Genomic DNA, 14,757 nt, shown 5'->3' on the forward strand with positions numbered 1-14,757 from the left:
GTGTTAGTCAAACAGGCTTTCCTCAGAGCTGTCAGCAAGCTGTGATGAAAGAACCATGACACTGAACCTAGACTAAGGTTTGAATTCCGCCTAGGTCACTCACTACTTCAGTTACCTTAGATAATTTACTTGATTTCTCTCTTTCTAGTTTTTTTTTCTGTAAAATAAGGAAGAGAATGCTAAAGTCTCCTTTGCATTACTATGAGGATTGCCAAGGGTCTGGATCACAGTTGGTTCTCCCGTGGGAATCATTACCGTCACCGTCATTGCCTGTGTACGGCCTTCACGCGTTCCGCCAGCTTCTGTGTCATTGGTGACATCATAAAATCAGGGAAAGGGAAATCTGTAAACACTGGCCATTGAAGAATACGGTTTCTGAGAATTTCCACTCTGAATTCACTTTTAGTTCAGTGTTATCGCCACCCTGTGGATTTCTTGGGTAATGAAACTCAGACCGAGAAATGAAAACGGGGATTTTCAGTAAATCGATTCCAGTAAATCTCAGTTGCTCTTGTGGGCGCCCTCTTTTGAGCATCGGAGGAATGAGCACAGTTCTTCATTCTTTTGGTTTTGTAAAGTTGTAGAGCTGCATTCATAAGTGACATCATTAATTAATCTGCCCTTCTCCCTAGACCTTCCGCCTCCCCAATTTTCAATATAAAAACTGATTTCCAAATAGTTTTAATTTCAAAGCTGGTCAGTGGTAAATTTAGGAAGATAATTTAAGGTCTCCTGACTTCCAATCAAACATAGTTCCCACTTGCCCAATTGGATAATAGATGTTTATTTTTAAAATTAGCTAATTATTTCTCAGTATTTACTTATTTTATAAGTAGTAGATAATTAATCAATTGACCAATTGGCCTTATGGCACTGTATTTACATGTGATCCTGCCCCTTTCTAGTCAATTTTCTGGAGGTTGTCAATCATCTTCCTTTAGAAATATTTTCTGCCAGTCTTTTTGGTGGAAGTATTGCGTGATTGTCTAAAGGCCTGTCCCTATTTGCAGAGACTCCTTGAGAATGTCCACTTTTCTGTATTTCTCCTACTTCCTGAAATATCCCTTCATTTCTCAGAAACTGTGCAAATCTTATTTCCTCTAAGCCCAATTTAAGTCCTGCTCGCTTCTGAGCCTTTTAGACCGTAGTAACTCTTGCCCTTCTTTCTGAGGCTCATATGATTGACATATATGAATTATTTTAATGTCTTAATTGGATTACTAAGAGCACTCGAATTCCCAACACATACACGATTAATACTTATTTCTGGATCCATCGTGGGCATCCCTGTTTTCTCTTCCCCTTTCTATCATATTTCTATCTTTCCAAACAAGCAGAAAAAAAATCTATGGCCTATTTCAGGTAGTGGCAGATTATTGGGTTTTGTTTCTACAGATGTTTACTTGTGGCAACCTGTTTCCTCACTGTGCATGTGTGTGCATCCTAAGTACATGTGTGTGTTTAATTCCCTTATAACCTTCTGCTGTGAGGATTTTATCTATAAGTATTCCTTGGGATCTGTGTGGAAGTTGCTTTCCTCTACAGGAAAGGTTTTCCTTTGCGTCTTACATGCAAACTGAAGGTATCACTTTAAAACAAATTTTCAGTTTGAAGTTTTGGGGACTAAATGTTGCAAACATGTTTGAAGGCTGGCTTATGGTTATGAATTCTTAATGGCAGTGATTTTCCCTCTCTCCCCTCATTTCCAAGGTTGAAACCTTTAATATATTTGTTGTTCCCTTTTTTGTTGGCTTGTTTGTTTGCTTGTAGCTCTTCATCATAATCAGGGTGTAGTTTTATTGTATCCCAGGTGCATGTGTGCTGGAGGAGTTTCTATGAATTAGTCTCCAATTTGACGAATGTTTTTTCATTAGTCCAACTTGAATGTGGGCTTTGTGGCTGTCCTTTGTCCTCGTGGGCTATATCAGTGAAAGCTCAGATTATCCTTGATTTACATATACCCTTAGGACAGGACCAAATTTCAGGCTTTACTTCCTTCCCTGGATTTTTGCTTTCTCTTTATTTTTGTTAAATCTATGAACATTTCCTTTTATTTTTACCAGATCAGCCAGGCATTTATCTGTATTTTTTCATGTTACAGAGAGAATCTTAAATTCTTTGAGTTGAGATCGTTGTCCTTGAAGTACACAGTGATCAACCACTGAAACTTTTAGATTAATTTTAGGATCAGTTTGTAAATTTCATGGAACAATTCTGTTAGGATTTTAGACTGGAATTTCACTAAATTTGGAGAATTCCAGGTGAATTAATATCTTTACAATACTCTTGCTTCTCATTCTTGAAAATAACTTCTCATTCCACTTATTTATGTCATTATGCCCTTCAGTAATGTTTATTTTTTTCCTTTGAAGATCTTACGCTGTGATTTTGTAAACAGGTTTTTTTTTAACTTCCATTTTTTATTTGTCACTGTCCTATAACTAGCTAATACTTACATAGTACTTACTATGTGGCAGAAATAATTTTAAATCCTTTAGTAATCTTTTACCTGGTGAACTCGTTTATTGATTTAAATAGTCTGTCATTTGGTTTCTCTTGAATTTTCAATGAAGGCAACTATATTATCAATAGTCATTGACTCTTTTCTCAATTTCTTGTCCGTACCTGTGCTCTTTATATAATTATTCATTCTTTTTTTCTTATGATTTGTCTATTTGGTGCCTCTCTTTAATGAGATTGTTCTGCACTGTGTGGGTTGTCACTCTTGATTGCAGTTTTATATTTGCATTTGAGAATTCCTCTTCCCCTGCTTACAATGTTTGAATGGAGACAGTTGGAATCTAAAGGATAGAAATCTGACAGGATTGAACTGAGGAAGAAAATCTGGGCCCAAAGAGAGAAATCAGATAAGATGGCTATGGGTGAGATTTGTTCTGTAGAAATATATACAAACACACACGTACATATATATAAAAGTATTGTCAAACCATACAAAGTAGACGTTTGGATAAGGCTATATTTGTAGAAACTCACATAAGGGCTTAAGAGAAGACAGTAGTGGAATAATAATGTGAAATTAGTCTATGTTTATAATAACTGTTGTCCTGTTCCCTGGTAAGACTACTTTTGTGTTACTTTTAAAAATACTACAGTCATCATCTGGTCACTTCTTCCTACAGCCACTATTATTTATTTCTGCAGTGTGCTCCTGTGCCGCACCACCGTCTCTCCACATCTCGTTCTGAATACTATACAGCTATCCACTTTCTCTTGGACACTGACTATCCTATTTGTTTTCTAATTTCTGCCCTTATCTTGTATAAAAGAAGATATTTGGTCACAATCTTGCCTCCTCTCTGTAATAGCTCTGATTCTTTTCTGTTAATGTCTTCCTCCGCATGCCAAAGACATGGCTGCCACTGCCTTGGATCCTGTCTCTGGTTTTAACCTACTACTTGGCTGTCTTACCAACTCATCCTCACCCTCCATATACTAATACATGCTGTCAGCATGTGGGAGGCAATCTTTTCTTTCATCCTGCTGTAAATATCCCAAAGAAGAAATGCATGCATTCTAAGGAACATTCATATTGTTCATCATTATCACTAATATTTATTGAACATTTATGAATGTGCCAAGTACTTTATACATGTAATGTTATTTAATTATCACAAAATGCTATGAGTTAATTACTGTTTCTCTTTTATAGATAAAGAGAATGAACGCAGCTTAGAGAGGTTAATTAGTATGCTCTAATTACCCAGCTAGTAAGTAATGAAGATAGATTTTGACACTGCATCTGACTTCACAACATAAACACTTAACCCTTGGCTTCTGTTACTCGAGGAAAGTTTTCTTCTTTGGGTGTATTCTCTCAATCAAGCCTTTCTCCTGCTTATAAAATGGTCTCTTTTATTTTTGTAATTTTTCATAGATAATTGGTAAAGTATTAGTTTCTACAATTAGAAAGCTTTTTTTCGGATATGCAGTGTTTGAGACAAGCATAAGTCTTTAGAAAGTAATTAATTAAGTTTTTCAGTTTTAATAATGCTCCAGGTCAAAAAGGTAAGAAATGGAGGAGCCAAGGCCTGAGTTCATGGAAGTCATTGGATTTGACGTTTTGTGTTTATGTGAGAACCAACATTTTTTTTTCACTTCCTAATTTCCTTCTATGGAGGCAAGTTTGTCTTAATTTTCCTTTCAAGGTGTTGTGAAAAATGCCATTGTTCACCACATTGTTCTCTGGATCCTCTATACAACTTGCAACCTCTCACTTCCAACATTTTTGCTAAGGGAATGCGTAAGGTGTCATCCATCTTTATTTTTAAATTGAATTTCTATGAACTAAATTAAATCTTACATTAGATGTTATACATTAACGTGGGTCTCTCAATTATAGATGCTTTCTCTGATGCTCCTTTGTGACTCCTTTTTTTCTACTGACAAATCAGAAAGTTCCCCTAGATCCTTTCCCAAAAGAGTTTTTGGGTCATCAGGCAATTACATTTGTGTTATCTTAACCTTTTGTTGTTTGTCATTCTTGTCACAGTTAAGGAAGACAGCAGAATCCATATATCATTTGACAATTGTTAGTAACATAGAACACCATGAAATAGGTGGTAAATCATAGGAAGGAAATGTTCCGGTTAAAGCCACCTCAAACTCCGGAGGCCATTCCTGGGTAGCAGCAATGCTGTTGTTGTTCTCTATAAGCTATGTAAGTGAGGATCCCCAAATTTCTCCAGCAGAGAGGGAAGTATGAGTCTGATTTAAAGATATTTTCTTTCTTTCTTTTAGCTACCTCGCTGGCTTTGAGCACAACCCAGGAAGAAGTTCAAAACCAAGAAAATGGTAAGTCTGATATGATGACAGGTATAAAGTTTTGAGACATGTTAGCAACTAAACTGTCTTTTTTGCTTCAGTCATGTTTTTCCTTTCCTTTTTCATAGAGAACAAGATGTAACAGATTTATATTACGATTTCAACCCTAATTCCAACATAACAACTGACTAGACAATCTACTCGGCACATGACTTGTTAAATCATGATTCCATTTCATATTTGTCTTCTTAGTCTATTGATTTCTTTATCAGTTACATACGATGTCAGTTCTTCTAATCAATAGTACAGATTAACAACGACTACACACTAACATTTCTAAGATTTCTCTTATCCTTTCTCAAGAGTCTTGCCTTATTATTTTAATCATGTGGTATTGAAATTTCAGGGAGATATTTAGCTTATTTTGAATAGAATTTCTAATAGTTAATTGAAATAATTAATCAAAGGACAATTTCTTGTTGATACACTTGTCACTTTGGTCAATTAAAATACAATTTTAGAATGCCAATTAAATTGATTAAAGAAGTTATCTTCTTCTATAGAATTGTAAAGATAAGCCTTCTTCAACTTATTAATCTTAAATTAAGAATGTATTTACTGAATACCTATTATGTAGAGGGTACAAAAGAAACATGTGATGTGACTTACTGCCTTTAGGTAACGGACCATCTGAGTAAGGCTTGAATATACTTAGTAAGGTAGTACATAAAAGAAGTACTAAATTCAACGTTTTTACTGATAGATTATGTAATACAAACAAGTGATACACATTCCATAGACCCAAAGGATTAAGATAATGACCAAGGAAGTCTCTCTTTGCAGTACTGTATGAGAGCAGAGTAAAAGTCGGCGATAGAGGGGCTCATGGCAGGGCAAGTGTTTAGAAAGTTACTTCTACTCTTTGACCAAGTATTGGTTGAAAGGTGTGCCGCCAAAACTGTAACCAAAGGAGCCATTATGCTTCCAGAAAAATCTCAAGGAAAAGTATTGGCAGCCACAGTAGTAGCTGTTGGATCGGGCTCTAAAGAAAAGGGTGGAGAGATTCAACCAGTTTGTGTGAACGTTAGAGAAAATGTTCTTCTTCCAGAATATGGAGGCACCAAAGTAGATGACAAGGATTAGTTCTCATTTAGAGATGGTGACATTCTTGGGAAGTATGTAGACTGGAATAAATCCTGTTGAAATGGCATCGACACGAAGCTTCCCATTCCACTGAAGTTCTGAAATCTTTCATCATGTAAATAACTTATATATCTATCTTTTACACTAAGCTAATGATAAATAATGACAAAAATAATAATGACTAAGTTATTAGAATCAAATAGAGATTAAAAGGAGCCAAATGAAATGAGCAAGGATGGAGTATACTTGATTGAATTATTTTTTCATAGTTATGTTTGCATCTATTATATGTCATGCTATTGCAATGAACATTAAAAAAGTAGTGCTTGGAATAAGATTAATAGTAACTATTGTAAATTTATCATTTGAACCTCTCCATGCTTATGGATTTTATTATTTTAAAAAGTCCCATTTTCACATAGAAATAATATAAAACATAATTTAAAAATTGAAATATTTACAAGTCAACCTCAGGTGTCATTACAAAGTTTCAAGCTAAATATTAAAATCATGTATTTAGTTTTAAGAACCTATTTTTTTCATTCTTGTTAGTTTATCTAATATTCCTTTTTGTAATTTACTTTCTATATTTGGTCTTATATGTTTTCAATGTTATATATTACTTAAAAATAAACTTAAAGTTGGAAGCCACATTAAGAACAAAATAAAAGGACCATGAAAATGGTTGCAATTGATATCTAGAAATAGGATGATGTGTAAAGTGGGTTGCATCAAAGCTATACTTACATTTACCACAGGGTGACACCCTAGCATCATGAGTGAAAATAAAACTCTAATACATACAGAGGCATAATCACAATATGATGAAAACTAGCTCAAATTACTACAGGTTCTTTCTTTCAAGGAAATCATCATGAGAAACCAGGGTTTAAGCATTATGTTTAGCATTTTATAAGTTTAATTTTCCCGGACTCTAGTTACCTCTAGATTTTAGATAATTCTAAAAAATTATCTTAAATAATTCTAAATAATTATCCAGAATGATTCTATATAATTATCTAGATAAAACTAGATAATTCTAACATCTAATTGTACTTCTTCTCTTGGCATCTGCCCCTTCCTCCTAGTCATATCTTACTTTAAAGAGAAAAATGAATCCTACCTAATCCTCAAGCCAGTTATATATCAGCTCACTCAGTTCTTGAAAAATAATCCTTGATTTGTAGAATCCACTTTCTAATTACTCTGCAATCAACAGGAGTTTTGTCTCCAATGCCATCTTTCTATTGAAAGTAGCTTTCAAAGTTTCAATGAGCTCAATGAGTATCAAAATGAGCTTGCATTTGACACTAACTGCTGTTCATCCTACTCCTTTGGAAACACTCTTCTAGTAAGGTTTGATGGCATTAGCCTCTTCTAAATTTGTTGTTATCTGTTAGGTTGTTGCTATTCTATTTTATTAGTTCTTCTTCTTAGCCTCTTCCTTATATGGTTGCATCCTCCAGAATTTTGCCACCAAAAGATCTGTCAGCCAGTCAGTTTTCTGTACAGGAGCCCAGAGACTATTTTCTCAATCCTTTTCTTTGAGTTTAAGAAACACAATCCAGCCAGTATTGATTTCATAAGGTGGTGGGCTTTGGGGCATGCACATCTTTTTGTTGAGTTTCCATCCATGGTTTAAGGTTTTAGTTCCTGATACTGAGAACACCCAAGGCAGATGGCAGGCGGCTTCCCCTCTGAATCCTTTTCAGGCTCATCCTTCTATCTTTTCAACTTATCCACTGCCACCACTTGTCTCTTCTTGCATTTGATTCTGACGAGTGGTTCTACTGGTGGGCTCTACTGTTGGGTAGGGAGAAAAAAGCGGTCTTGGATACTGCATGTGAAGGCAGAGAGGGAAATAACTCCAAGTGATGTATTTTGTTAGGTCAGATTCTTCAGAAGCCAATCCTTAAATGGGACTGTTTTTAAAAATATTTATTGAGAGCTCTCCCAGAGAGGGGATTTAGGAAGCAGGGTAGATAAGGAATAAAGCTAAGCAAAATGTAGTCTCATGTGCAGACTAGCTTAGTCTAACCCCACAGAGAAAAGTCTGGAACACCTATTGCTCCACAAAGTTAGTCTCACTTGAGGCAAGGAGGCCAAACTTTTACACCTTCATGTCAGAGAGCCACTGCTAAGGGTAGTTACCTGGAGAATGGGGTAGCTGTGAGTTGCTAGTAGCCAATACTCACAGCAAGTTGATGGCCACTGGCCAGTAAAGGGGATGAGGGCAGGGATCCCATAATTTCCCTACCTATTGTCTTCAGATGGAGGATCTGAAAGCAAATCATACTTTTTCACTGCAAAGGTTAATCCTTGCTAATATCCTAGATGTAGACACATTCTGTCTTTGTCCTAGTGTTTAGTCACTTTTAAAAACTCCGTTTACATATGGACAACAAAAAGTAGAAACTTTACAGTGGAGAAACCCGGCAGATACCATCTTAAATAAGTAATCAAGTTAACATCATCAGTAAGTACCAAGACACAGTGACATCAGGCACCCCCGATGTGATCCGAGGAGACGGGCTCTTCACCTCTGTGGTACTCTTTCCAAAATCCACAACTGCAGTTTAGTTATAAAAAAAATCAGACAAACACGAATTGAGGGACATTCTATAAAATAGCTGACCAGTACTCTTCTTAGATATACAGGTGATAAAAGACAAGGAAAGACTGTGATACTCTCACAGATTAGAGGAAACTAAGAAGTTATAAATAATGCAAGGTGGGATCTTACATGGAATCCTGAAACAGTAAATGAACACTAGTGGAAAAAAGGGAAATTTAAATAAAATTTATAGTGTAGTTAAGAGTATTCTACCACTGCTAACTTCTTCATTTTGATAGTTGTACCGCGGTTATGTAAGATGCAAACATAAAAGGAAGGTAAGTGAAAGGTATACAGGCACTCTCTATTATTTTGGCAACCACTCTGAAATCTAAAATCATCCAAAACTTAAAATACATTTTTCTTTTGAAAATCCTTATTCTGTTTACTTATAAATGAGGGACTGGGTTTGTGATGAAGAAGAATCCATTCTGCCGTATTACAAGTGCATATAGTTGACAAAATAACATTCCTGTTGAACAGTGAAAAATCAATAACATAAAGGAATATTTATGTCAAGCATAATTTTATGCTACATATTCACTGAGATGATACATGACAAATGGTTGTAGTACGGCAAATAGAAAAGAGCTACTTTGTTTTCCAATCACTTACTATAGTAATTGCCTTAGAATGAGAACAACATATTACCAAGTCACTTTAGAATTTGCCGAAAGAAGATGTTTGGGCAAGAAGAAAGCACTTATTCTATACTTTATTCTCCATTTCCCCTAGGTGATTGGGAAGACCAGGATGCGCGATGGCAAGGTGAGATCCTGGTTATCTCTTTTTCTTCTAGCATTTGTTTCCCTAAGTGGAATACGAGATTTACTGAATTTTTTTGGTGAATGATATGAAATAGAGGACAGATGTTCATGACTGGAGGGCTTATTGAGAATTATGTTAAGCTGTAAGTAATAGAATTCTTGACTAACTGTAGCTTAAACAAATAGCAGTTTCATTTTTGTATATAATGGGAAGTCTGGAGGTAGACAGGCTCCTGTATTTCAGCTCCTCTCTCTTCCTTTGGGGGTGCTCCACCCATTGCAGGACACCCAGCAGCCCTGCCTCACTTACTGAATACAGTTAGGGAGCTCCAGTGCTGTGACAGTCAGATCAGCCAGCAAAGATTTCCGAAAAGCTCCCACTTGAGATCCACTGGGCACATTACTCCCCTGAACAAAATCAGGGTTCCATTAGCAAAGAAGAGGAGAAAGAGAACTTGGGCTAGCACTCCCTGCCAGAGAAGACAATGAAGTAGAAAATAAAGGGCAGCGTTATATTTATTTCCTTTTACTCTCAGATCAGGGACTGACTTGCATTTGAAATTAGTTACGGAGTACATTGTGCAAGGTGCAAAAGTAATGTAACATAATGTAATTCTGCCACCTGAAACTGCGACCGTGTTACACGTAGCAAAGAGGGAGTGAGGGAAAGGAAGGTAAGAGACATCGCTATCATCTGATAAACAAGCAAGAGTTGGAGAATAATTACCCACAGGGCAATTGAGGGGATTGAACAAATTCATAGTGAAAGAAAATGTCACAGGAAAATGAGCTATGCAGGACATTTTATCCAAACTTTTTTCCAGAATTAATCAGACTGATGAAAGAAAACATTGTAATATGTATAGCTCCTCCATGAAAAAGGATTGTAAGCTGCTCCAATTCTGTTACTCTCCTATTAAAGGAAACTAAGGGTTATAGAGAAAAGAAAAATTCATTTTTAAGCTGAAATTAATACTTGATTGATTCTGTAATTCTACAATTTTTCCTTTTTTTTTCTTTTTTAGGAAGTCAATTCAGACAACCATGTTAGTTTTATTTATTGTTTAATTTACAGATTATGTGTGTGTCTGTGTATTGTTTTTTTCTTTTCTTTGAGAGACAGAGTCTTACTTTGTCACCCAGGCTGGAGTGTAGTGGTGCAGTGACAGCTCACTGCAGCCGTCATCTCCTGGACTCGAGTGATCCTCCCACTTCAGCCTCCCAAGTAACTGGGACTATAGGCACACACCACCACAACTGGCTAATTTTGTATTTTTTGTACAGACAGGGCTTTGCTATGTTGCCTAGGCTGGTCTTGAGCTCTTGGGGTCAAGTGATCCTCCTGCCTCTGGCCTCTGACACTATATTTTTACTCTTTTCTCTTATGCACAGTGTTTCCAAGTCTATGGAATAATGAACATCAGGAGTTAATATATTCATATGTTAAATCTTCTTAATTTCTATAGTGTCATAATGGCATAGAATCATTATGGAAGTTTATAATGCTCCCTGTCATTTGCTAATTACTGATGATATTTATTTGCATTTTAATAAGAAGCCTGTAACCTAATTGACCTCATATAAAGGAAGAAAGCTATTCCTGTTACTCCTAGTGAAATTTGATCAGTGCTTCTTGAATGACAGTAAATGTGAACAGATAACATATACAGTGTGCAAAAACTTCTGAAAATAACTCATTTATGTAGATGACATAACTAGAGTTAAAGAATTAGGCACCCTTAGCATTGCAAGGTACTTTTAGGAATCTCCTTGGATTTAATTATTCTCTTTAGCAGTAATCTTTATCTAATATACTGTAAATTTTACTAGTTTATCTTTATTATCTATCTTGTCCACTCTTTTTTGTTTTTTCTATTTACTGCTGTATCTGGAGTGCTGACAACTCTGGAATACACAGTAGGCACCCAATACATACAAGGGAGTAAATGAATGCATTAAAGCTGTCTGTATCTGCTGATCATCCACAATTCAGACTTCCTATACTACATTCCAAGTAAGCCTACATTTGAACATATCTGGTAATTTAAAAAATGTGTACACGTATGAAAATATTTTAACATATAGCACTGCAATAAAACTCTATTAAAATAGAAAAACATGAGTTGAACATCTTTCCATATTGTATAAGTAATTTCTTGGCCCCAATTTATTTCAAATGCATGTATTCCAAACAAACATACATATACTAAATCTATATATATTCTGAATATATACTTTCCAAATATGTATATAAATATTTCAAATATATATTTTCTAAATATATATATTCCATACATATGTTATATATATCAAATTATTACAATAAACAGGTTGGATTTAGTCTAAGAGCCAGTTTATAATTATACCTTAGAAATATACCTGGTAGTGCTTTATAGTGCTTTTAAAACATGATTTAAGGAGTAAAATCAGCTAACAGAAGAGCATAATTAAGGAGATTATAGATATATCTTTTAAAGAAATTAAATTCCTCGTACAAATAAGTGAAGGTAAAAAGCTCACAATTCCTTTTTTCTTTCATAGTTGAGGGCAAGCCGGGTACGTGTCCTGAATTTATAGAATCTTTTGACACAAAGCAACAGAGCCACAGTCAAGACTCAAGTCAAAAGAAATTTAGACCCCATCTGGGCAAACAGGCCTCTAAGCAACAATCTAAGATATCCACCTATTGTTCTGGGCTTCCTTGTATAAATGATTATGACTGCAGAGCTCTTAGGAAGTGCTGTGGTACCTTTAGATGTGGCCTGAGGTGCACACATCCTCTTATGATTGACCCTGTATTTTTCAATTCACTTCCACAATCCAAGGCATAAGTAAGTATCAGGCAACACGATCTCCTCAACAGTTCTCTGACTCTCTTAAAATACTTTTTGTATCTTCTGTCTTAGTATTCTTCCAACCCAACTTCATATTTTATATTCTATTATAACTATAGTATAGAATTTATAGTTAGAATGGTCTAGAATATAGTCCACTTTCTCTATGACATATAAAAGGGCATGCCATCTCAGAAGAAATTCTGCATATATGCCACCTGATTTCAATTATTTATTCATTCAATTAACATTTATTGGATGCCCACAATACGTCACACAGTGAGAATGCAGGGATGGACATGACAGATGGAACCCCTATGGTTATGCAGTTGATAATATTAGCATATGGTATTTATCCTTCACTAAGCAACCAGATCGCTTCCTTTCTTTTATTCCCTTCTGCACCCCTTCCATCTCTAAGGAAAAGAAAGCATAAATCTCACATCACTTAAAAGTTAGGCATCAGTTTTTAAGCCTTGGTTGAATTACTTTCTTCTCTGTTTTCCTCCCAGATATTGGATGGAGAAATGGATTCAGATGGAGGCATCACTGAGCTTATTCTTGACTCATCTCTCAGTCCAAACATTACTCTCTCAATCGTTGTTCTTAAAATCTGCATATTAAAAGCTCAGCATCAACTATTTTTGAGCTCTGTGTCTTATTCAGGGGTTTTAATTAATTTTGAGTTCTAAGGGTACTGGAAATAACTGGATTAGCAAAGCATATGGTCTTCTCTGCTGTCCAACTGGGATACCTGTGGACCAATGGGACATCCCCAAAGTTTCTTTAGAATGTGAAATCTAAGGGATTCTGGAAAATATTCAGAAGACACGCATTTCAATTTAATCATTGAAATGGCCTGCAGATAATTCTGAAAGTCCACATGCCATACAGGTTCTTTGTTCCTGTTTTGTTTTGTATGTAATTGGTATTATTTTAATCCTTCGTTTGATATTGATCTAATCTTTTACTATTTGTTTTGGGGAAATATATGGAAGAAATCCATGCCAATGACATTTACTAATCTGCTTAAGTTAAAGCACAAAGTGGATTAGTGAAATCCATGGGAGCCATCTCTTATGATGTCCGCTTCAATATGACAGATTTTTCCCATTTGTATAATTTGAACTTGTTAATTTAAGAAATAATTAATGAACTTTAATGAAGCCTACCTTTGCACAGATTGCTTCATAATATGGCATGAAAATGCATGAATCATATGGATAGTAACTTGTATGAATTCAATGAACAAAGAAATTGCTGGTATAAGCTATAGCTGACTATGCTGGCAAATATTCTCATTTGCTTTTATATTTTATTCAGTGATGGGGAAGAAGAAACTCCAGAAAAAAGAATTCCACATAAATATTAGTATGTTTCTTTTATACTTTTTCAAATAAAACTTGTTAGAAAAAAAGAAAAATTATGTTTACTAAAAGGTAGTAGCCAAAATTTGCATATAACTCAGCATTGTATTATGTTGCTCAAGGCTTACATTCAATATACTACTCTGCAAAGCTGTAATTCTGATTTTGTTTTACTGAGTCAATGAAGAAGAAAATTATTGTGTTCCCAAAGTACTGAAATGAAAGTGAGCTTGCAGCTGGAGTGATGAGATGAGACTAATCTTGCTGTTAGTGTCTAATTGCCACTAAACATGGCGGGCCTTAGGCACTTTGAATATCAAGGGGTAGGTTGACGATAATGCTAGTCAAAAATTGGAATTGACCACTTAGGTGCTTACTAAGTAAGACTACTTCCTACCACCATGAGCTATGTAGCGTAGCTATCAACTTTTAAAATTTATTTTTATTTAGTTTGAATTCCACAATTAATATATCAATTCATTCTCAGTGTAAACATATTTTTAAAAATTATGAACAAACTAAAAATCCTTCTTGACTTACCTAAAAATACCTACTATAATCTGTTTGGTTTATTATCCGAACAGGCCTTTTGGGGTGCTTTATGTTTAAGAACATTTATAAATATATACTGTCATTTTGTGTACTTAATTAAACATAAAGTATGCATCATAGCATATCCATTGTGATCCAGCTTTAGTTTCTTACTTAATAATATGTCTTGGAGATAATTTCACGTCAATTTATAAAGTACTGCCTCATTCTTTTTTTTACTGCTGCTTAGGATTTTATACAACAGACATATTAGAATTAACTCCAGCATTCCTCTGCTGGGGGCCATGTAAATGGCTATAATGTTTTTGCTATTACAAATAATTTTTAATATATACCATATTTAAATTTACATGTTTTAATATAAGTATTATTATTATTTAGGTATGGTAAGACCGACAGATCAGAAGGTGACTACCATTGAAGAGATAGTGTGCTGTTTGCAGATCCCAAGAGAATGGGACATACCATGTCATGCTGTGGGTGTTCACACATGGAAGCCTCCATGACAGTCAGGAGGCAGAGGGAGCAGGAGAGGACTGTGGGCAAGATCTTCTATTGTGGTTTCTGTGGGAAGGAATGGTTGATGCAGGATAAGAAAGTTAAGGATTAGATAGTTTGTTTCAGTGGGCTCTGGGGTATAGAGACTGTTGCTGGTTGTCTGGGGTGATTAGGACAGGTGAATAGTGGTCTGGAGTGTG

At 35.3% G+C, this 14,757-nt stretch overlaps 1 protein-coding gene and 1 long non-coding RNA gene across 2 annotated transcripts; both read left to right on the forward strand.

Annotated features, from left to right (window-relative positions):
• Nucleotides 1-341: 341 nt before the first annotated feature.
• LOC116472233 (uncharacterized) lies at nucleotides 342-12,772 on the forward strand. Its single transcript, XR_004249049.2, has 6 exons — nucleotides 342-439; nucleotides 4,511-4,678; nucleotides 4,759-4,812; nucleotides 9,275-9,307; nucleotides 11,848-12,137; nucleotides 12,653-12,772. It is a non-coding gene; the product is annotated as an uncharacterized LOC116472233 (long non-coding RNA).
• LOC116472232 (10 kDa heat shock protein, mitochondrial-like) lies at nucleotides 5,668-5,925 on the forward strand. The gene has a single exon (XM_032758014.1). It carries the CDS (start codon nucleotides 5,668-5,670, stop codon nucleotides 5,923-5,925), a length of 258 nt encoding a protein of 85 aa, XP_032613905.1.
• Nucleotides 12,773-14,757: the final 1,985 nt, after the last annotated feature.

This window comes from Hylobates moloch, unplaced genomic scaffold (genome assembly GCF_009828535.3).
Source record: "Hylobates moloch isolate HMO894 unplaced genomic scaffold, HMol_V3 SCAFFOLD_8, whole genome shotgun sequence".
In the NCBI taxonomy this organism is placed as follows: domain Eukaryota; kingdom Metazoa; phylum Chordata; class Mammalia; order Primates; family Hylobatidae; genus Hylobates; species Hylobates moloch.